The sequence below is a fragment of the Polypterus senegalus genome, chromosome 12, assembly GCF_016835505.1.
Source record: "Polypterus senegalus isolate Bchr_013 chromosome 12, ASM1683550v1, whole genome shotgun sequence".
Lineage (NCBI taxonomy): Eukaryota > Metazoa > Chordata > Cladistia > Polypteriformes > Polypteridae > Polypterus > Polypterus senegalus.
The window spans coordinates 152,769,628-152,794,096 of record NC_053165.1 but is presented as its reverse complement, the minus strand read 5'-3'; the positions used below and the strand labels follow the sequence as shown (position 1 = coordinate 152,794,096).

Sequence of the window (24,469 nt, the reverse complement as noted above, 5' to 3'; positions counted from 1 at the left end):
AAAAAGTAGGAAAGGAATATAAGATCTACGGCCACAGTGTCCTTTTAACCAGGGTGCAAAACGAGTTGTAAGTGGATGTAATAAGGCAGTAGTCTGGATGGAATCTGCTTTAGGGATTTGGATTGAAGACTGCCAGAAGAACAACAGCGGTGCTACACAATCGCCTGAAGTGGCTCCTTTGGAAGAGCTGTAACGCTCTCCTTTGTTGTGCAGTAAAATAAAACTCATTGTTATCAGACAAGTCATCGTGTCATTGTTGGTGAGTAACCATGATTCATTTTCTACTTACAGTACTTAGTACATGTGCGTACGTTTAGTGTCACTGTACACACATTTACTGTATACTATTTTTCTTGCATTGTACGTATTTATTGCTGATGGCCTGTCTATCGTAATGGCTGTAACATATGTGATATCGGAGACACGTAATATCTTTAAAATAATATTTAGGTTTTACTGTATATAAACAGTGTGTTTATGTACATAATTTCAATGAATCTTACCTAATATCTAAGAGAATACAAAGGGATTATGCTGTTTAACTCTGCGGGGATAATTTATAAACAGTGTGGGAGAGTTTATAAGGGCTTAAAATACTTTGTATATAAAAATAACCATCCAAACATATGGTTCCTACTTTGCGGATTTTCACCTATCGTGGGGGGGGTCTGGAACGCAACCCCCGCGATCGAGGAGGGATTACTGTATATAGAAAAGCAGCCGGAACCGAAAAGAACAATGAAAAGTCAACATGGCTCAGAGGTGCATGTGGACTGTAGCACAGACGAAAGCGACTGAGGCTGTGTTTGGTGAGTTGTTGCGTGCGGGCACATGAGCAGGCAGTGCACATGCCTCGAGAGCGACAGTGGACGCGGGAGGAGGGTTACAGTTGGCGGGCAGGGCTTTGTGAGTTGGCTCTCTGTCTTGCATGCGTCTTGCGTGCCCTTAGTGAATTATATATATAGATTCATTACATTTATAAAGCACTTTTTTCACTACTAAAAACACTTCACATAGCGAATGGGGAGCCACCGCCAACGTGCCTTCCTCTACTGTGAGTTAGTGCTACAGCCTGGTCAGGTACTGTGTGACCTGTCGGTGAGTTTGATTTGTTAGCTCTTATCCATTATGTTTCATCTAGTGTGTGTCCCATGGCTTATGTTTATTTTCATTTCTTTTGTCATTTTCATTCATTCATGTATTATTTAATGTGTTTTTGTTAATCACATAAGTCTGATTAATAGTGTTCTGTTTATTTACTCTTTGTTACGGTGTTTCTTGTATTTTATGGGTGAAACATTAAAAACCCCATGTATATCATTAAATGTTGTGGCCACTAGGGGGCGCTGCAGCACCTCATGCCCCAGACAGAACTGTATGGACACAAGTCCTGGATTAAAGGGCAAGGTTTATTACAATAGTAATACCTTACACAGGCTTTTTATTCCACAATCACACAAACCAATACACTTTCTTTCTTTCTTTCTCCAATTCACCTGGATATGGTCAAGTAGCTTCTTTTTTATTGGACTTGGGAGTACTTGTGGTGCCACAGGACGGGTCACATTGAAGCCTCACAAAACAGGGAGTTCTTCTCCCAGCAATGCCCTTTCATAGCACCCAAGAATCTGACAGGGTTGTCCTTCCTGACTACAAATCCCATGGATCCCTGCAGGTGTCCATACTGGGACCATTCCAGAGAAGCACTGCCATCTATCGCACTGGAGAAGGAACTGCTATAAACACACAGTCTCCCCAAGTCCATCTATTAACCTTACACCCCAACTGGGATAATAATCAAAAACCATCCTGGCAGTGTTACGTCTCCTTTTAAAGTGTTCATCCATTATTGCCTCCCTTCCAGACCACAAAAATCATCTCTCATCCCAGTCCATTCTTTAGGACACGTCCCATGTCTGTACATATATAATCATATATACAGTGGATTTAGACAATATTCAGACTCCTACACTTCCTACACACATTATTGTGTTGCATTTTTTGTTTTAAACGGATAAGCTGGCCATTTTTGCCCATCAGTCTACACACAATAACCCATAATGACAAACTGAAAACATGTCTTCAGAAAGGTTTGCAACTTTATACAAATATATGTGTTTTTCTGTTTTCACATTTTGCCTTTGTTGCTGTGGATATCCTCAGAATTCAAAACCTGGGATGAATTTAACTTGAGTGTGTGTGTTTGTGTGATGGACTGGAGTCCCACCAGAACTGGAAGGATGAAAGACATCGCCTGTGTTTGTTGTGCTGGATGAAACCCTCAGCAGGATAAGTCAACGTAACGTAAGTCGAGACAAACTCTTCATTGTATTTTTCCTCTGCAAAATGGTTTAAACCCATACATATATATCTGAGATATTTACAACTGAAATGCTAATTTGCCTTCTGTTTAATTTTTTTAATGTATTGACTTAAGCAGGAAAACAGACCTGATGTAACATAAGACAGCTGTGTTTGGCACATTGCAGGATATATTTAATTACATTTGTTCCATTTCACAGTTGCATTCTGCACATTCTACATATTCTGGGTGCAAGTCGGGAACCAATCCTGGACAGGATCCTACTTTATCAAAATGTACGCACCCACCATCATGTCTCAGCCAGGGTGTCTCATGTTTTATTTTTCTTGTTTTTAATTTTTGATTATTTTATTTATGTTGACTACAAGCATCATTCTTTAATTTTGGCTTTGTCTATGTATATAGGCTGCCTTTGTTAAGTTCCATGTGTTTTGTGGGTGGTTCCACGTGCCAATCACTGCCAGGGACAGACCCTGTAAATCAGTTCCTGGCAGTTCATTGTGAATGCGCTCAGGAGTTAGTAAGCTATCTGTGCTCTGCTGTGCTTGTACCCTTTGTATATTATGGATTTTTGACCTTCTTCTACTCTTATTTGGATTCTACATTGGGACTTTGTTTGGCTAAGATTGCCTTTGTTACAGGCAATTCCAGTTTGTCTTTGTACTCCACAGAGCTTCATTGTGATTGGAATACCTTCTTTTGAAGAATAAATCTTTAATTTTTTAATGATTCAATGCTTGCCCTTATTACAAGCCAGGGTTTCATGGTGACATCCCCCTCTAATGGGCAATATTGGAAGTGTTTAGGACTACGTACTATCTCGTAACTCACAGAAACACCTGGAGAATGTGCAGACTAGTGCTAGACTGTTACTAAAAAACTTTGGGCTTGAATTCAGAGGTGGTCCCCTGTGAAATCCCAATTGTGTCAAAGACTCTGCATTTGTTTTGTCATGTCAAGTCAAGCTGGGGAGCATGCACTGGTACAGTGTGTTGCCGCACCCACTACACGACAAAACAGCTCAGGATCCCAGTTGGCAACCCCCCAGGCGGTCCAGTCCCACCCTCCGGAAATGACCCTCTATCTGTCGCAGCCAGGTGTTACGTGGGCGACCCCTTGGCCTGGTCCAGCCACTTGGGTCCCCAACAATGAGGATGTTACGAACCAGATCACCCTTGGGGAAACGCGCCACATGGCCGTAGTGCCGTAACTGACGCTCCCTCACAATGCTGGTAATGTGCCTCATTCGGGACACCATGAACAACACAAAGTCAAAGGTACCCAAGGATTCTCTGAAGAGACACACATGAAGTCCAGTCTTCGTCTCAGGTGACTGGATAGTGTCCATGTCTTGCAACCATATAGCAAGACAGGAAGCACCAAGACTCTAAAGACTCGGACCTTCGTACTTTTGCATAGATATCGGGAGCGCCACACACCCCTTTCCAGCGACCTCATGACACCCCATGCTTTCCCAATCCATCTTCTGACTTCATAGGAAGAGTCACCAGAGACATGAATGTCACTGCCAAGGAAAGTAAATCTCTCGACAAAGTCGATACTGTCTCCGCAGACAATAATGTTTGTTTTGTGAAGTCAACAAGATGGACATTTTTCCACAAGTGCAACAGCAGTTTACTTCCGATACCGAAAATTCTGGTACTGTACCTTTTTAAAATTTGGGATTTAGTACTTTTCCAGTATTGGTAGGCAACGGTTCACACCCAAACAAACATTGACTACGCTGTGAATCTGGGCCCACAGAGCCGTGGAACCCTAATTAAAACTACATTTCTTCACTTGGCAGATGCTGTTATCCAAGGCGACTTATAAATGAGGTGAACAAAATCCAGTAAACATCTTTAGGAATGAGAGCTGCAGCACACACAAGTGAAAAGCGCTAAACCAAATAGAACAACACAAGACCAGAGTCTAGTTACTCTTATCTTAACTACTATGAATTTCATATCAAGAGCATTATTATTTAGAAAGATATTCACAGAACTTCTTAAACACGGTGAGGGGGTCAGTGCTTTGCATGGAGTTGGGCAGCTCAGAGCTACACATGAAAGTGTCTGGATGGAGATCTGATTGATTGAAGTCAAGTATTGAAAATTAATCACATTTCTATGCAAACATCAACATTTTCCTCAGCACCATTTTACTTATAACTAAAAACAATTTTAAAAATCACAGACCACTCGCTCGTAATTTTTTTTTTTCAGTCTGACCTTAAAAAAGTCAGGCAAAGAGTTGCTCTTCAGGTTTCCATTCAGCTAAATGAAGTCTCACTAACGCCTTACCCTTTGGGATACCTGATAAAGGATTGAAAAGATCAGGGGTATCTGGATCGTCTTGGTGCACAAATTTCCTTGAACTAATCAGTAATGTTTTCTGAGAATCAATGACTTTGGCAGAAACTTTATGGCCAGATGTGGTTACAGGGGGCGAGGAAAACTTCATGTCTGTGGTGACAAACAGATTGCATTAAAATCCAGTTAGCACTTAGAAAATACACAATAAAGTATGCAATGCGTGGGTCTGAGGCTTTATTAAATTATCCAGTTAATTATGCTTTATGACACCATTCATTTCTAAATAAAACTACCTTTAAACTAATTGAATATACGGCTAAATCCTATTATTTTTTGCTTTCACCTTTCCCTGTGAGACATTAAAAAGGTATTTAAAGGCATACTCCACCCAAAAACATTTTTTTATGTTACCCCATTTAGTTTGTTGTGATGGGCAAAAAAATTTGAAATGTCATGTTTTCAATCAGAACCGATAGAATGGGCATCTGTGGAGGCCAAAGCAGGCGACATCAAAAAAACGTTCAACAAACATTAGTTGTGCCACTTACTCCACATGTCAAGCCATCCTACTGTATGCTCACAATGTCCCAAACGCATGTATCTTTGGATCAAACATGATCAAATAAACCATTTTGGGAAATGCATTGACATCGGATTGAGCTTTTGAACTGCAGATGGGACTCTTACCCAGAGAATGGGGGGCACACATTTACTACATGAGATTGCAAATTTTTCTTGGCCATCAATACAGTCAACATGAGGTAAGTAACATATAAAAAAAATCATTTTTGGATAGAATATTTCTTTTAACCATTTTTTTTCAATATGGAATCATGACAAAGCCTGTGTCAGTAGAACAATTTTTACATCTGTTGCTTGTAAATGTATACAGTATCACACACAAGCAATTGGGAGACACCCTCAGCGCTGATTTGATAGTAATTGCCCTCCAAGCCAGGGGTTGCCGCTGTCATCTAAAGCCTCTCTTCTACCTCCCTCTGCAGAAAGAATGATTGACGGACTGGCCTCCGATGACGTCACTTCTAGTTTCTGATCTACTGAACATGTCTCTTCCTCCGAGGTTCCTTACAACCGCCATCTTGAAACAGTCTGGCTGACAACCATTTGAAGAAGGCTCGTTTTGCTTTCACCATCATAATATACAAGGATCAGTGCGGTGCCCCAGAACTTTTATGATCTTTTGTTGTCTGTTGTAGGACAGTCCATCACTCGAGGCATTGGACAGTGCCAACCCCTGTCTTGAAGGGTGATTACTGTCAAATGAGCCCCAAGGTTGTCTCCCAAACACTTGTGTGTGACAACAGTACAGAAACCCTTCCAATGGCAAAACATATTCTGAGTTTTCTATACATAAAACCCCACAGTAGTCCTGATACACTGAATGTCAGTGCATTTTCTTTAGTGAAAAATTAACTGGCATGTCACATTAGGTGACTTTTCAAGCGATTTCCAGCATACTCCACATTTACTTAATTTTAGCGAATCGGAGGTAGCTGGCAGCACGTGCCCCCGAGAAAGCCAGTAGTCTATTCTGACATACCCAGCGAGTCACTCCAACAAAATTTCTCTTTACTCACAGGGGTGGCACTGCGTGCAGGAGAACTGAAAACCAATGAATTTTCATCCGCAAGTACAAAGCATATAATGGTGCTCGTCTCTCTGCTTTACATACCAGGACAGAAAAGAAAAAATAAATAAAGAGCAGAGAGCACTGCTGAACTCAGTACAGCTGTTAATGCTTTGTATAGCAGCGTCTCCTTTGGGCAGCACGCTTTTGGCTATCAGAGAAAGGGGAGAATACAACTGCACTGGAGGAGTGGTACTTAGTTGGTAAATGTGACATGAGCTACGATTTTCAGTTGTGCAATATGATAAGGTGTAGCGACAAGATCAGTGACTGCGAATCTGACATGCCCCATGACAAAAAGTCGTGTTATGTGACATTGGCTTTAATTAGTAAATGAACTTGTAACTGTTAAGACTTTGTTTTTTCCTCTCATTCCACTTCTGTGAATTATTATTTTTCTACATTTGCATATGTCACCTTTATACAAATCATAAATGATTAAGGATCTCATGAGAGATGAGCTTGTGGCTGAACTCGCTGTACCTGTTAACCATTCATACAGCGCCGGCTTCATCAGGTAAGCACATTATTGGCTACCACAAATCAGGGCAAGCAGGACTATGGTGGAAGGTCGACATAGCCAATGATTTTCAGTTGTTTAAACTGACATGGTCTGGCGATAGGATCGGCAACCAGCAATCATTAAGTCTGACATGCTGTCTGACTAGAAATCACATAATGGGACGTTGGCTTTATCTCAGAATGATTTACTAAAGAGGCCATCATAATCAAGTTGAAAACAATGAGCTTAAGCCATACTGTACATCCTGCTCAAATTATGAAATCTAATAAGTAACAACATATCAATGCATAAATTCTTTGATGTAAATGATGAGATACTTAGAAGACAGAAAGCTGTAGGGTTGCCTAGTGGGGGCCGGGTGGTCTCGTGGCTTCAGAACCCCTGCAGATTTTGTTTTATTTTTTTTTTCTCCAGCCCTCTGGAGTTTTTTTTTTTTGTTTGTTTGTTTTTTCTGTCCTTCCTGGCCATCGGACTTTACTTTATTCTTTGTTAATCAATTTTATTTTTATATTTTTTTCCTTTTTTTCTTTCTTTATCTTGTACAGCAGTTTGAGCTACATTATTTGTATGAAAACGTGCTATACAAATAAATGTTGTTGTTGTAGGGTTAACCTGACTTCTGCTTGGTTTGATCTCCTTCTTGTATGCCGTATTTACGACTAACATAATAGTAGTAGGGCTGCATGGTGGCACAGTGGCAGTGCTGCTGCCTCACAGTAAGGAGACCGGATTCGCTTCCCGGGTCCTCCATGCATGGAGTTTGCATGTTCTCCCCGTGTCTGCGTGGGTTTCTTTTCACAGTCCAAAGACATGCAGGTTAGGTGCATTGGCGATTCTAAATGGTCCCTAGTGTATGCCTAGTGTGTGTGTGTGTTCGCCCTGTGGTGGGCTGGCACCTTGCCCAGGGTTTGCTTCCTGCCTTGTGCCCTGTGTTGGCTGACCCTGTAGTTTGGGATATAGCGGGTTGGATGATGGATGGATAATAATAGTAAAAGAAACGGCTTGTTGCCAGATCAGAGATGACAACTACAACAGATCGGGATTCATTTGTGCTGATAAGAATCCATCCATTTTGTATCCCTTTCATTTATTTCAATGTCACAGCGAGTGGAAGCATCCATCGGAAAGTGTTTTTTTTTTGTTTAAAGCATTGACATTTTAAAAAATAATTGGGATATGGAATGTGGGGAACTTCATGTGGTACTTTGAAATTTTACTAATCCAAGCAACAGAAATAAAAATGGTTCCAGTAACATCACCGGCCCTGGCAGGTATTTAAATAGGTTAAATTCAGTAAAGTTCTAATATGTCTTAGTGTTGAACACTTTCACATGTAATCCTCAAAACCAGATTTATTTTAATTTTAATGCCTGTCAAAAAATATGAAGAATTACTTTTCATGCAAATAATGTAAAAAAAAAAATGACGGCTTCAATCCCATTCCACCCTCCTGCATTATTTAGGTAGAGCACATGTAAACAGACAGAAGAACATGAGAGCATGACATTAGCAACAGTTTTCTAGTAAGCTACCTGTTACTACAGAGAAATAAAAGAAAAAAAAATTAAAGTCTGAAATGAAGGATTCTCACCCCACCATACTCTGCGTCAGACAATCCCCAAGAGATGGTGAGGACAGAGTTAAGCCTGGTGGTGGTTATTCATGCAGCAGAAGTTGTGTTAATGAAACCTCAGAGGAAATGTGATCGGTCAGCAATGAATGGTTAATATGCTTGTACACAGCAATGGCGTGCTGAGCGAGAAGAAAGCCTGCCTATTTGCAGAACTATAATGGTGAGAGGATGAGAAGAAGCTGGTAAAATGATGAATTGCTAGCTGCAATAAAGCAACAAGCAGCAGGAAAGGCTTCTGGAATATGCTGAACTTTAGGAAAGGAAGGAAAAAAAAAAACAAAAAAATAAAATAAAAGATAAAATTTTTAGAAAGCAAAAAAACTAACCAGATGTTGGGCTGCCAAATGTTTTGTAATCTGGCGTAGCTGTAGTAGCCAGAATTTCTAAAAGAATTAAAAGGGAACAAGAAATCAGTGAAATGAAACCAAAACTAAAAGTCAAATAAAAAGGAATCGATATGCTATATAGATTTACTAAAACTAAAAAAAAAATAAAAACCTTTCATTGAAGCTTATCAGTGGTGGCTATCAGTTGCAGAAATTGAGTTCAACAGTAACAATAGCGGGGGTGGTGACAGAGGAGAGGTGGGGTGGGGTGGGCTGGGGGGAGGGGTGGAGAAAATGAATTGCTTCATTAGTTAACTGTTTGGGGCGCTGATGAGAGCAACTCAGCTTTATAAATCTTGTTTTGCGCTGCCAGCAGTGCATGGTATGTATGGGCACAGTAAACAGAATGTGGCCGCACGATAATGTGCTGCTGTCTGTCAGGACTTAAGGCAAACCACAGGAAAGAGCTAACATCACATCCAAAGGAATCTTCAAACAACAGAGAGCTGCGACTTTCTCACCCTGACAGTCTCCAAGTTGCATTGTGTTGCCGTATTCTACATCTTGTTCAAAACCAGTGCTGTGGGTAGGAGAAGAAAAGAAGGCAAATGTAAATAGTACATAGGAGTTACCATAAATCCATACTTAAAAAAAAAAAACAACAGTTAGTTGTAGACTGTATATATGAAAGATTCCATATAAAATAAACACAGGAACACATACACACACACACATATATTGTCATGCGTGTGCACTTAGGGGGACAGTTGAGGGCTCTGGTGATGAAAATTCTCAGGGGTTGGCACTCTACGATAACACCTTCTCTGTCTCTCCCTCTACAGACCGGTAGATTGACGGCTTTCTCACTTCTGACGTCACTTTCGGCACTTCCATCTTCCAGATGGAAATGGTCTTGGCTAGAAGAACCAACATTTTTGGTAGTTGCATCAAGACTTCTGTCTGAAAAGATGCAACTCAATGCTTTGTCTGCATTTTATTTCTCTTTTTTTGCGACAACAAAATGGGGTTTGCCTACGGGTGCCCCAAAACTTCTCACTGTCTTTGTTATTGCAATATATACTGTATGTGTGTGTATATGTATGCATTTATATATATATATATATATATATATATGTACTATATATATATATATATATATATATATACATATATATGAGGGGCATTCAATTTTAAGCAGGAATTTTCAGGCTCTGTTCTTATAAAGAGTGCAAGACAGATACGACTCATAGGACAAATACATACATCTCTGAACTTGGTGTTAGTAGTGTTAGCTGCTCTTTCCACCCTTCCTGTCAGTTGTCATCAACATGTTGTAGCAGGAGGTGCACAGTAGTGTTACGCAGTGAATCATTATTACATTTTTGACAAATGAAGGAGTCATTTCATCTCAGATTTATTTGACACTCAAAAATCAGTTTGGGGATGAGTGTCTGTCAGTCTAGAGTGTATGATTGGTGCAAGTCATTCACAGAGGGACTATCCCCTCTTCGGTCCACTTAAGGAATTTTTAGGAGCGAAGAAATTCAAGTTCAATGAGGAGGTGACTGATGCTGTGCAAGAATGGGTCAACATGCAATCACAAGACTTCAGTTCATTAGGGATTTAGAAGCTTCCTGAGCACTGGAACAAGGGTATTGCAGTAGCAGGAGATTACATAGAAAAACAGTGTGTAAGTCGTTTCATTGTCTTCAATAAATAAAGTGTAGCTGATATATTCCTGCTTATATTTGAACACCCCTCATATATATATATATATAATGCATATATGCATGTGTGTGTATATTAAACAAGGAGAGAGATGTGATGTCTTTAACCAACAATACCTGATAAAATAAAATAGCTCACTCCATCTATCTATCTATCTATCTATCTATCTATCTATCTATCTATCTATCTATCTATCTATCTATCTATCTATCTATCTATCTATCTATCTATCTATCTAGAGACAAAGAAGAAGGAACACTTGTTGAATTGTTGAACAGAAAGGTATTTTTGTAAAAGCCCCACCCCCTTTTATTTGAACCCAGGACTGTGCTGTGTATTTGGGGCTCAGTGGTGCATCCTAGCTTTCACACTATCTATCACCGAAAAAAAAATTCACAGACATATAATGTGTGCAAAGCTAGATAAATTCATTAAACCTGCCGCTTACAAATAAATAGTGCAGAATAGGAAGGAAAACTCGCCCACCTTATGGCAGCCCTGAGGACGCAAGTGTTGCAGTTAATAATTTGATATCCCTAGCAGGGGAGCCTCTGGGGCCGGTGCGTGTGACCTCATTTTCTGGAGGGGATCCAGCATACCTGATGAGATGTGTAATGGTGCAGTGATGCCTGCTGTCACACAAATTAATTCTGAATCAAGAAGCACATGCTGAACTCTGGTGGCTGAGGTACTGGAGGTGACAGATGCGACCCTATAGTTGCAGCCACTTGTTACAGCTTACGCTTTTGTCATCATCGCCTCCACAACTGTGTGAAGTTTCTGCGGATGCTGCATCCCCTAGTGGCCGTGGTGGCATTTGTGTCACTATGGTTACCTTCACTACCGAATGAGGTTTTGCTCCACTAATCTATATGCCAGGTTATTTATCCATTAATGTTTTTATAATCACCTGGCATAATTACCACTGTGCCACTGTCCCTTTTACTCACACAAATTGTTTTTTTACTGTCAAAACCAAATGTTAAAATTACAAGATGAGACCATTCAGTGTCTCAGTTGCCACACTATCCCAATATTTCATCATGTTTCTTCTTGAAAGGGTGTGTAATCCTCTAGTGGCTAAAATATTGGACTTTAAACCACAAGGTTGCCAGTTGAGATAAGAGCATCTGCCAAATAAGCAATAACAATAATTCACATTGGTAAAGTCTGACTGAGAAGTAAAAGTACAAAAGCAGCTTTGTGAGCCCCTGGTGTCTAGGGCTCTGGACTGGAAATTCACCTTCTGTTCCTCTGCGTTGCTTTGGGCATGTCTGTGCTCCAATTATAAAAATACATGGAAAACAGCATTAATAAAACTGCTGCTGGAGGTCAAGCCTTTAGCTATGAGACCCCAAAAGCTGTGGATTGAACTGTCTGCTCGTTTAAGGGATTGTCTGTCATCTCACCATTTAAATCCAGGCTGAAGACTGCTTACTTTATACAGTTGGGTCATTGTAGGTTTATAGGGTCTTTATTGTCACTTAAGCAGAGTTACTTTAGTTCACAATGTTCACTACGACATTTGTCCATAATTTTGCTCGAAAACAAAAGCTTGGTAATCACTGTGAACCTTTACTGAGCCCCCCTCATTCTGTTTCTTTTCTACGTATCCTGCTATGGCATTTGGTGTCACCACTACATTGCTAAGCTACTCCTCCAGCCCATGGGATGCGACACCAGAGATATTTGGGCTAGGGATTGTTACTGATGTCACGTTACGTGACTTTTTGTCATGGGGCATGTCAGATCGCAGTTCCTGCACCATGTCAGATTAGATGACTAAAAATCGCAGCCCATGTCATATTTATTGACTGAGTAGCATAGTTGTGCTCACTCCTTTTCCTCACAGTCAACACATGCTGCCTGACACAGCACATGCTCTATCTTCATGTTAAGCCGTGGCGATTCCAGCAGCAATCTCTACCATTGATTTCTTTTTTCACAGCTTTGTCATGGTGTGTAAAATTCGAGATATTAGACAGGCGAGCTTCTCTTCTGTTAGTAACATCCACAACCCCCATGATGCCTGATGCTGTACCAGCACTGTGTGAAGGGTCATTGCTGTGCTGCGTTCAGCCACAATCTTAGTCCTCTGTTTCTTTTTTCCATTTTATTTCAGTATATAAAACACAAAATATCACACAGATGAGCCTCTCTTGTATTTGTGAGGTTTCTTATTCCTCGTCACAACATTCTACGCATTGTACTTCCAGGTGAGCATTCATTGATTGTCTGTTCTCCTGTGTATAAAGCCTGCTCCTCCAGCTAAAAAAAATCTGTTTGATTTTATTGTAGCCAATCACAGACTACTTGGGTATGTCACATTAGATGACTGCCTTCATGGCAACGCACTGCCGACTGCCTCCAATTGGCTAAGATTATGTAAATAATGGCTGAAAATTGGTTTAAAGGTCGTCTAATGTGACATGGGCTTTATTTGACTTCCCAGCATGCACTTTAGATATGAAGGCACTTATATTGGAAGGGCCTGGAGGGGGGAATGTGGACCGAAGTTGTCTATTATAACCCACCAAGCATGAGTTGGAGTGTCTCAAGACTTTTTAAACATCTTTGGCAAGTTTTACATCAAGCATGCAGTTCTTTCTGTGTTCAACAATGCCAGTCATCTTTTTCTCAGAGACATGAAAAGCATCCTCTCCATAATTCACTGATAATGATTCACCATCTTCCGTAAAATGATCTTAAGTATCTTAAGTGCGCATGATTCACTAAGCTGATGGTTGGAAAACATACTAACACCCTGGTACCGTTTTCTCTGCCATTATTGTCTTTTTGTAGGTCAACATACAAAGTCCATTTCATTTTGACTGCATCCCACAGACAGAAGTAAGGTGGTAGTTCTCGCTGATCATGGCACCAGAGGAAGGCAACATGTTGCATGTTGAGTAGCATATGCAAGTAAATGTTTCACTGGACTCTTTTAACTGGGGCACAGTGGAGTCTCCAGTTTATCCACGCAGATGACCACTGGAGCACATCTTGAGCTGAAGCCAAAAGGCTGTAAAGCAAGGTTGGTACACCAGGTGGCACAATCAGGTGCTGAAACCCATTGCAGAAGATATCTGCATGGAAATTAAGAGCAGACAAAGGGAACATCTAACCTTGCAGATGAACACGTGCAACTCAGTGAAAGCTGAGCAAGAAATAAGAAGCCAGTGGGAGTCCTGGCCACTGCTTGGGACTGACAGCTCTCTGTGGATTTAGAGAACTCGTCACCTCAACTTCTTGTCTTAGAAGCATCGAAGAGCAACATTCTTTTGGATGTTGTAGCTCCATGGAAGAAGGACCTCAAGAGAAAGAGGGCCAAGTATGTATTGGACTGCTGTAATCATGGCTGGAAGGCACAGTCCATCGAGGTTGGATGCAGGGTCTTTGCAGGCCAACCACTCTATAGAGCCTTCAGTGCACTTAGCATCACCAAAGAAAGGAGGAAGAGAGTCATTAAGAGCATCACGGGAGCAGTAGAAACAGCCTCTTGATGGCTTTACATCAAGAGAAGAGGCCAATGGGGAGAATCAAGTGCTCCATGACTACAAGTCCTGGCCTGACCAACCATGACTGGGTCACCTGGGCATGTGTGCCTAATGCTAAAAGACTCGAAACACTCGATGACCCAGGTAACATCACTGATGATGTTCTCAGAAGCATCGGAAGACATACCTTTGCATCACTTTTGCCACGACGATGCGTCAAGTATACACCTGACCTGACATAAGCTAACCTAACTTCTAGTAAATTAACCTCACATTAGCATGATACATACTGTACATCACATAAATGAATAATAATTATTGAAATGCAGTAATAATATTACATTAACAGCAGTATTAATGGCATAATACATCCGGTTATGACGGCGTTTTGATGCTATTCAATTTCATTTATTGTATCTCTAAAGAAGCTCTGTCGTTAAAACGTTGCTTACTGAGTCATGGCTGCATTTTAGCAAGGAGGATAAATAATCTGATTGTCCCAAGCATTTGTCTTTGCAAATGTACCGTGTGGCTGCCGAACGTGTGTGTGAAGCTAAGCAGGCGAACAGATTGCAATGGACATGCGCAAATGACAAAATCCTTAATTATAACCTGGTTAAGGGTTGACATGGAGTTGCCGAGAAATCTACGTGTGTTAACCTGATTTCCCAGAAACTATTAATCCAGTTTCACTAACCAGAATAAGGGTTCACTTGGCACTTTACAAACCATGTTCCTGTTAATAAAGCACATGTAAACGCAGTGATTGATATCTAAAACTAGTGCTAACTTCATCCCTATAATATGATTATGATTTTTAAAATATAATGGTGAGAAACAGAAACTCCATTTACAAAAAAGAATACTTGCATTGTATTCATTTGGAAAAAATGGCTGTATCTGTTAAGTTATTATTACTTATTTGACTGACCAGTATGCCATTGTAATATTCAGGCTTTTAAAAATACAATAAAATAGATACATAGAAAAAGTAAATATGCTTACAATGCTCCAACAGGTACTTTTTCACATGAGCCGTTTATCATCCATCCGCAGTATGGATCACGACATGCAATACAAGACCTGTCCAGGAGGAAATTAAAGAGAAGTATTCATTGTAGGAGTAATAGTAGACACAGACTCATTTTCATTAGGCACAAAAACTCAACCAAAGGGCACTCACTTCTGACAAGAGCCGTGGCGTTCACATCGACTTAGTGGCATCCTGATGACACAGCTAGAAAAGGCAACAAACAAAGCGTGGTTTTCTTTGTCCAGCTGCAGCGACATGATCCTGCGGTCATCCTCGCTGTTTGATATACACCTGGTGTCAAATCAAAAAAAAATAGCTATTAAACCAATTGACACCAGAGTTATTCCGTCCACGTGGAAGTAAAAGAAAATGGATTTAATTAAACAAGTACAACATTTTTTCACATTGTTCAACAAGTGGCGAAGAAAACATAACGTACTTTGCAGGGTTAAAGGCGTCAATTGCTTCCAGGAAAACACTGTCGTTCAACGAAAAGGACGCAGTCTTTGCCAGAACTTTGAGGACTATGCCAGCTTCAGAGCCGATAAACATGACGGTGTAGTTCTGATAAGGGCCTGCTGAATTGTCCACTGTGATGGCGGTGAGCCTGTACCTACGGGCAACAGAAAAGCATATTGTTAATTGTCTCGATGACTGGTGTGATAGGAGGGAGATCAGAGAAGCCCTTTGCTTCAACAAGACGCAGTACCTGACACGAGTCTTTGTGAACCAGGGCTCCTCTCGGACTGAAGGAATGGCAGAATCCATCAAAGGGTGGGATTTGATGAAGGCTAGGGTTTCATCAGGAAACTCAATAGAGGTTTTGTAAGTCTCTGCCAGACCATGCCCTGCACAGCAGCCAGGCCTAAAAGAAACACAATAGAGTTTTATTACTTGAACTCCGATTGGGGGTGGGGTGGCCTACGTTGCTTAGGGGGACAATAGGTCAGTCGTTTATTAAAACCGATTATCCCAATGTTGAAAATAGACCCCAGGTCTGCAAACAAATGCAGCAGAGCATATGGCATGCATTGTAAAATGCAAGTTTAAATATGCATCATGCCTAATGATTGCAAATTAATTATTTAGATTAGCAACGATACTGTGTCACATCTCAGGAATATCTACCTCGGCTTTGGCACTTTGTCTTCAGGAACAGCAGTCCAAACAGAGTCGGGAGTCTTTTGCTCTTTGAATCTACTGCTGAACACTTTTTCAATGTCGTTCATACTGAAGGCACACACAGCCGATCCAGGAATGCTGCAAAAGACAGAGCAACGATAATCGAGGGATGCAAAAATGGAACTGGCAACACTAGCCATGTTACTGGCAAATGGAACTGGCAACGCCAGCCATATTAGCTCGGCACGTTGCCCACCTGTTGAGTTGTGTGGTGAACACTCCAACCACAGTTGGAGCGCCGTTAATATCAATGATGTCCGTGATGGACTGCAAGACGTCAAAGTAGAAAAACGAATCTCCAGGGACCGAGCAGTTCAGACGGGCTTTCAGGAACGAAGTCCAGTGTTTTTCCAGTACTCGCTGCGACCCACCTATGTCATTTTTACAAATGCGTGCTACTCGGGAATAGACTGCCTGAAATAATAGTTGAACAAAAATTCATGAAAATTCAGCTCTCAGATAAACATGCTTGTGGCTTAAATTATAAATTACAAATCCATTCTACGCGTACACAAGGCAATGTAAAACAGACTTGCACTTCACAGGTTTCTGTTGAGCCACTTAGTCTTTTGGAAATGGAAAATGGAAGCATTGGGCGGTTTTACGAAACACTTTGTAAAATCAAAAGTGTGTTTTTTATTTTTTTTTTTTGTTGGGGGCCTAGTAAATAACCAAAAAAACAAGCAAACACACACAAAATTGTGAGATTTAAAGTCTTTAATTAGGCATGAGTATGAAGCTTAATAATTTACTATGGCAAATCTTCTGTGTAGCCCAGGTATCACGCACTGCATTAGTGTGACTGAAATATTTATTAACTGGCGGCTTTAGGGAGAGCGCTTAAAACCTTTCGGGTGGGGAATGAGGTTGGTGGAGGGGTGATGGGTGGGGGCATCCAAGTGTTGATAAATCTCAGATGAGTTTAGAGACAAGCAGACTGCAAGTAAAATTCCTTCAGGGAGGCAGCAGTAGACAAAATATGAAGCCACAAAAAGCTTTCAAGTTCAGCCATGGATGATAAATGCACACATTACACATGAAAGGAAGAAAAAGGGGGCATTTTTAGGGTACTTGTTTTTTTTTGTTTTGTTTTTAAACATACCTTCCCTAGATTGGTGTGCTCAATGGCAATTTCTCTGAAGAAGAAATATACATAGTTTCCATATTCCACTGCATGCAGGAAGTGTGGCTCTGGAAAAAATCAAAAACATGAAAAAATTGAAGGGACACTGCATAGCTTGTTAATTCTTATTCATAAAATCTGTCTGTGATATCATTTTGGGATCTGAAGGTTCACAAGGTTCTAATTTTAGATACACTACTAGGTAACTTCATTTCAAGTATGTGCAAGCCCTCTGTGCGAACAACTATTTCTAACGTTTCTGTGAAATTCATCTTTAGCCAGCTTCCGTTTGTGCCCCCTAGCTTTGGGAGAACAGCTTACTGTATACCAGCTTTATGTATTCGCCCATTAACTGAAACTGCCTTCTACATTCTGAGGCTGAAGGATAAAAATGAGAACTGACTCTGCAATGACTTGCATACTTATAGCTAGTCAGTGTAGAGTTACCCATAAACCTAAGAAGTGAAGTTCTATCTGTCTGTCTGTCTGTCTATCTATCTATCTATCATATAGTGCCTTTCATATCTATCTATCTATCTATCTATCTATCTATCTATCTATCTATCTATCTATCTATCTATCTATCTGTCTGTCTGTCTGTCTGTCTGTCTGTCTGTCTGTCTGTCATATAGTGCTTTTCTATATACTATATAGTGCCTTTTGTATCTCCCTTATAAAGTTTTTTTTAAAAAGGAGTCACTATTCATCTATCTATCTAATATTAAAATCTCTGTGCAGTTAAAAGAAACTAAACTCTACAGAGGATCCTCAAAATATAATATATGCAAACCGTGAAGAGTCTGCATACGCACAACTTGACTTTGGAACTGAATTTGGGTGCATGAGCTGTGAGACAGCAAAGCTACCCAATGCACCATTTTAGAGCCGTCCACCTTAATTAACTTATGCCCTTTAAAAGTTTGGATCAGGTATGATATCTGCCACAATAAAACAGAAAAATGGGAGTAGTCCCCTAAAAACAATAAGGCCACACCTGCTCTTGGATTAGGTATCACCATAGGTAACTTAGCCTCTACTCAAAGGTGGGTTTGAATTCTAGTTTATTAGATTTTGATGTTATTTGTTGCAGAAGTTCTGCAAATTGTATTTGATTGATTGTATACTATGTTACTTTCTTGAAATAAAATTATTAAATAAAGTCTTAAAAGGTAGGCTTTGGCCTACACAGGCCCAAAATGGGGCTTTTAAATAATAAAAGTCTCATAAATGCTCACAAAAAGGAGGAGAAGGAACGTGTGTAACCTCTCAATTAACTTAAAAGTTTTTAATCAAAACTAAAAAAGAAGCAAGGCAGTAACAAAATTAGTAAAAACTACCAACTAAATCCAAAAATCAGAAGGCAGTACCTTAATACGAATGCAGGGTCAAAACCAAAGAAACCAAACAAGAACAAAAACAAGGCAAAAACAAACAGACTCAATACTGTTACACTAACAAGGACTAGCAGGAAAAAATACAATGACCAGAAGATGAGTGGGAGTCAAGAAACAAAGCAAGGGTTGAAAAAAAAAAAGGAACGAAAGGATCAGAAATGCCAAAATCAAAACAATAAGCAAATCCTGAAGTTGAAAGTACAAATCAAGAGTTGTAAACCAGAGAAATATTTTTAGAAAGCAAAGTTTTCATTAAAGGTTTGTATTATCCGCGATCTTGGATTACAAAATGGCATTCATTGCTGACCCGTTATTCTGTAACATCTTCTAAGAACATGCCCACTGAAAACAGGAGATGTATCGGATACAAAATAAAATAACACTGCTCTGCACAATTGAATTCTGCATCTAGTTTTCCCTCTTGTGCTACCACTGATCCTAGATATTTACTGTAAATGTACCCTCTCTTTTCAATAGCTCTCTTTGCAGGCTAACTTCTGAATCCTGATCGTCATTAAACCTCAGCTTCTTATTTATCTTCAATCCTCTATTTTTGCAAAGCCCTTCTCCATTTTCCAAATTCCACTTCACTTCCTCTTTTCTGGTGCCACACACCACAAAGTCATCAGTAAAGAGCCTGCCCCATGTGGGTCTGGTCTTCTATTACAGGACTCAACATATCCACCACCAGATCAAAGAGGTAAGGACTGTAAGAAGACCCCTGGTGCAGACCTCCTCGGACTGAGATCTTGTCTGTTACCCCAACAACTGCTTGGAACTCAAGTCCTCAATGCCTCGTGCATATCCTGGATATTCCTCACATACTTTTCTGGCCTTCTGTGCCTTCAGTCCTCTTGATGTGTTTATTATATTTGTAATGGTCATAAAAGCACTGCTAATTACCAAAACAATACATATTCCTTCATGATAGTTATGATTCTACCCATGCACCTATTATAATTTTCTCTTGGATGCCAAAAATTAACATCAGAAGTACCACATACCTCAATGCTGGTGTGTATTACTCCACTTACGCCACTTTTATAAAGACAAGTCCACTTTTGTCATCAGGGTGTTTCCCTAACTCTTACAAGGACATACAGTAAAACCCAATTCTTCCATAATTATCTTGATGCCCCCCTTCTATGTTTAATATACAAACTGGAGGAGTGTGCATCACAGTTTGGCAGCTATCAGTGCGGCACACATAGTCTGTCATTTGCACCTCCGCTTTTCCTGTATCAGCTCTTATTTTGTCAAAGTTTTTAAATTAGCTCCCTGACATTCTTATGCTCTTATATGCTTTTCTTCCTGTATGCAGATTCACATTTCATTATGCTAAATGTCATAATGCCTAAATTTGGATTCTGTCCACCCACGACAATGTATTTAAATAGGTGAATTTAACAAATGAATGATCAATTTAAAACTATCTGTAATGATTATGGAATCTTTAATACCTAATCATAATAATCTGTAATATCTGCTTATTTGTGGTTTCTGTAAACATAGCCAGCTTGCTAATACATTTTTATCTGATGCATTTATATAAATTAAAAACAGATGATGACACTCCATTTTAAACATTTCGCAATTTAGACCAGAGGTTCTCAACCCACTTGCCAGGGTGTGTGAGATGGCATTTCAGGGGGTGCGACAAAGAGGAAGGCTGCACCGTAAATCGCCAAATATGAGAGTTGAGTTGTCCATCTTTATGGTGGTGCACTCGGAGTCTTGCAGTGTGCCGTCATTTGTAGGTCATTTTTTTAGTTGTTGCTCCTGTTCTATGATATGAAAATAAACAAGCATTGCACTCACAATTATTACTTATGAATGAGCTGCAGAAATGTGCGTGCACTTGGCTTTCTTTCTGTGGGCAAAAATAACTTTTTTTTAAGAGAACTAACTGAATTTGGATTTTGCAATGATCCATAGAGAAGGGTGAGGTCTGGCATTGATCTCTATGCAAGCTCTTATCATGAAACGTCACTACTTTCAAGGTCTGATTGACATTTTTGGCAGTGGTGGAGACAAGGGGCACTGAATTGGATGCAACACCTGCTGCTTACACTCAGCCCATCTCTCCTGCTGGCAATCCAGACAGCAGCGCAGCAATTTGAACTGTGCAGCCCATGTAGTTTTGAACTACAGTGCAGGTGTTATAGGGGGGCAAAAGTTGCTGGCACTCAATGCCTCATGGAGGTCTCCAATCGCCCAAACCCCTCGATTATTGATCATGTGTCATTTCTTGACAGCACTTGATGCTTTGCAGAATATACCTTAATTGCCGGTTCGTCAAGTGAGTGTCTAAGCTTCACAGGGACACAATTACAACATTATTGAGATTTATAAAGGTAAATCTCTCAATTCATATTTAAATTTTATGCACTAAGTTAAAAGCTTATTTGTTTTTTCAGTTCATTTTTGTCACCCGCAGTACTCTATGTAATTCAATGTGTGGTTCAAAAATGAGAAATATGATATCATCATCTTCAAATGTGATATCATTTATGTAATGGGTGCAAACATAAATCAAACATTTTCTAGGGGTGTGGGGCACAGAAAAGTTTGGTAATCACTGTATAGCATGTGGTTTTCTAGGTTTAAACCAATGATGTGCCCACAGCTCACCTAGAATTCTTGCTGCTTGTAATTCGTTACATTTAATTATTTGGCTGACACCTTTGTCCAAGGTGACTTACAACATTCCTGATATAATTGGTTCCATTTCTTTTGTTTTCCCAATTGGGGCACAGGCAGGTCAAGTGACTTCCTGGTCGTCACACAGTGTCAGTAGCGGGATTTGAACCCATAACCTCTGGGTTTGAAGTCCAAAGCCTTAACTACTACCCCACAATGCCATGCCTTTTTATTTCAAGCCTAAAAGAGTGGTGCAAACATTCAGTACTCCCCATATGTCTCCCTAATCCGTGTACGACTTCTCTCTTGACGCTTCTTTGTGAGGCTACGTCTATAAATCTGTTTATACAGAATGCCAGCAGTACACATTACACATCAACTAAAGTGGTTTTCCAATGTCCTGGAGGTTCGGAGGTCTAAATGAGAGAGCAGTGAAGCACGAGGGAAAGAGTCGTTGGCCTTACCGATGGATCAAGACCTGAGAGCAGCATGAACAGGTTCTGCAAGTTAGGCTTACCGACTTAATTGCTTTTTCCTTTGGATCCTTTCTTAAACAGCATCTGGAAACCTGAGTACCCAGTGTCCGGAAACTAATTATGTAAAGTACACTGCAAGAATTTCTGTTTCCTTTATTTGGTCTGGGATGGAAATGTGGGGAGTAAACAAGTAAGAAAATGTCTACATGGTATAACATTCAGGTGATTTTTAAATACTTGGTTAGCTGGTTTAAAAGTTGGAGGATTTTAAAATCTTCTGCTCACTTTATAAAAGAGTTTATCACACTTATGATTATTACGTATTCAAAAACATAACAGAATGTCTTTACACTACTTGCTGTGTACATAAAATGTGTTTTTTAAACTCATTTCACATTATCAGGTTGCTAAAGTTGCTTTCCCAGACAGCAGATTCCAACTCAAGTGATGAAAAGATTGTCAGCTGTTGGGTTTGGAGGGTCGGTGGCTAATTGAAGTTCAAATTTCAACAGAAAGGTTGTTTAAGCACCCGATCGAGATTTAAAGTCTAAAGCTAAAACTGTTTGCTGCATCTAAACACGATAGATATAGAGTCATTGTGGTGCTTTATCGATAATGTGCAATGAGAAATACTGAATCTTTATAAACTTTAGACAATGAAGCCATGACAGTGGTTTTAGTTCAATCACTCTAGCTTGAAGTGCCACTTTCATACATTCAGTGCCATGCAAAGCCCATTTGGAGCCATAAGGTGGGGTGGCCCTTCATTGTTTATAGTGGGAAGCCAGTATTATTAGACCTGGCTGGTCCCTTTGGAGCGCCTCAATTTTTATAAAAAGAAAGATCAGTATGACCTGGTCAGATAAAGATCTCTTACCTTTCAGCCACTTGGAGTCGTATTTTATTGTCCTGAGCGCAGATCCGTCTCCCATGCTGCGGTATATGACGGCATCACTTGCCAGGAAATCTGCCACAGTGGCTGAGTACAGCTTACCCTCTGAGTGGACAAACAACAACACACTTCATTACAGGGCAAACACCCGTCCCCTGTTACTTTACACATACAGAAATACTGTGCTGTTACCTTCATAGATATTTTAGAATGTCAGCACCAGCTAAACGTCAGTGGTGGGGCTTCAATTAGCAGCCATGTGCTTTACAGTAAAACTCATTAACCTCCAGGTTCACACTGCCTTTATCATAGCCACCGTGTCTTAGTGAACGCTTATTTAATAGGCAGCATTTTGTGGTTAAAAAACAAGCTACTTTTATAGTACATTTGCCCAAACTGAGTACCGGCCCAGCACATACTTCAAGTAAAGAAGGTCATCTTTCGTATTTTCTCTTTCTATCTACTTGCAGGTAAAGTAAATAAGTGAACACCCAGTGAATCAGCAATGAGGACTGAGCCGCCACCCTCATGCTTTACAGTCCAGCACCCAATTCTCCAGGGTCGGAGCTGCCTTCTGTGCAACAGTACATTTATTTTGGACAATGGCCCGTGATTCAGGTAATAACTAGGTTAGATTAAAAACGCATCTGTATGTAATAAACAGTGACATCCCAGGAACTCAGTTGCTATGGACACTGCCGTGTAGCTCCTATTAATAAAAATTATGATTAATAATGTTTCTGATAAAGCTTGGCACTAAGTATGCCTTCCTATTTCCTTTCCAAATCTCTCGCTCCCCATCCAGTTAAAGAAACATTAATCAAATTGACTTGCAAGTCTTAAGTTTTCTTACCCGCAAAGAGGGCAACGTTGGTCTGTCTAGCATCAAACGGGCACCTCGCCAGGCCGCTGATTTCTTCACCATCATATTCCAAGTTGTCCAACTGAGCAATAGAAAGGCAAAAGCTTAGGCACAGGCATTTGTATAAACAAAAGGGCCATTCAGTACAAAAACTTCAAATGAATATTCTGTTTGCCAAAATAAGTCCAGAGGATTTTTTGAAGTGTGGTGGGGCGACTGTGCTTGTGGATGTTAAGAAGTTCCACTTTTGGGGCAGAACTACTGTGAAATTAATGAAGCTTTAACTTTAGGGCCCCTAATCCAAGAGGGGCCACACAAGCGACTTTAGCTCTCATTGCTTAAACATTTTGGGTGTGCACTATATGAAAAGGGGCTTATAAAAAGAATCACATTAATAATTGGCAACACTTTAGTTTAGGTACTGCAAAAATACATCTATTACTCATTTATCTCTTTTATAACAAAACCTTAACAAAGGCTTCTTTTGGTGCTAATGACGCTTACAGTGCATCAGTGAAGTGGCTGTTCATCTGTGCAATGTGACCTACTAAAATAAGTTCACTCTTGAACAGCAAGAAGTGCCTTGATATTGCGTATCTAAGTATAACACCCCCTGAATCATTTATATTTATAAGTATTTTAACAGAATATCAAAGGCCATACTACAGAGATGAATAAGCGATCTACTGATGCCTTATATCTATAATTAGGACTAAAAGAAGCCTTTGTTAAGGTCTGGTTACATAAGAGTAAATAAGTAATAGATTCATTTTTGCAGTACCTAAACTAAAGTGTTAGATAATCATACAATGCAATTCAATATTAAATAATAATTGAAAGTTTAAAGGTTATTAAAGTATCACGTGGGCTAGCC

General features: G+C 40.0%; 1 protein-coding gene across 8 annotated transcripts in view; it reads right to left on the bottom strand.

The window, feature by feature from the left end:
• Positions 1 to 24,469, bottom strand: part of sema6dl (sema domain, transmembrane domain (TM), and cytoplasmic domain, (semaphorin) 6D, like) — a 476,052-nt gene that overhangs the window by 4,095 nt on the left and 447,488 nt on the right. For 5 of the 8 annotated variants that reach the window (XM_039770332.1, XM_039770333.1, XM_039770334.1 and 2 more), the window contains 12 exons: positions 23,587 to 23,677; positions 22,719 to 22,838; positions 17,311 to 17,399; positions 16,405 to 16,622; positions 16,155 to 16,286; positions 15,736 to 15,891; positions 15,466 to 15,639; positions 15,177 to 15,317; positions 14,999 to 15,076; positions 9,290 to 9,348; positions 8,769 to 8,825; positions 4,627 to 4,788 (listed from right to left, as the gene is read on the bottom strand). In XM_039770332.1, the coding sequence (XP_039626266.1) occupies positions 4,627 to 4,788; positions 8,769 to 8,825; positions 9,290 to 9,348; positions 14,999 to 15,076; positions 15,177 to 15,317; positions 15,466 to 15,639; positions 15,736 to 15,891; positions 16,155 to 16,286; positions 16,405 to 16,622; positions 17,311 to 17,399; positions 22,719 to 22,838; positions 23,587 to 23,677 (1,477 nt within the window). The remainder of the gene's footprint in view (positions 1 to 4,626; positions 4,789 to 8,768; positions 8,826 to 9,289; positions 9,349 to 14,998; positions 15,077 to 15,176; positions 15,318 to 15,465; positions 15,640 to 15,735; positions 15,892 to 16,154; positions 16,287 to 16,404; positions 16,623 to 17,310; positions 17,400 to 22,718; positions 22,839 to 23,586; positions 23,678 to 24,469) is intronic. The other 3 variants (XM_039770337.1, XM_039770338.1, XM_039770339.1) reach the window with 3 other exon arrangements.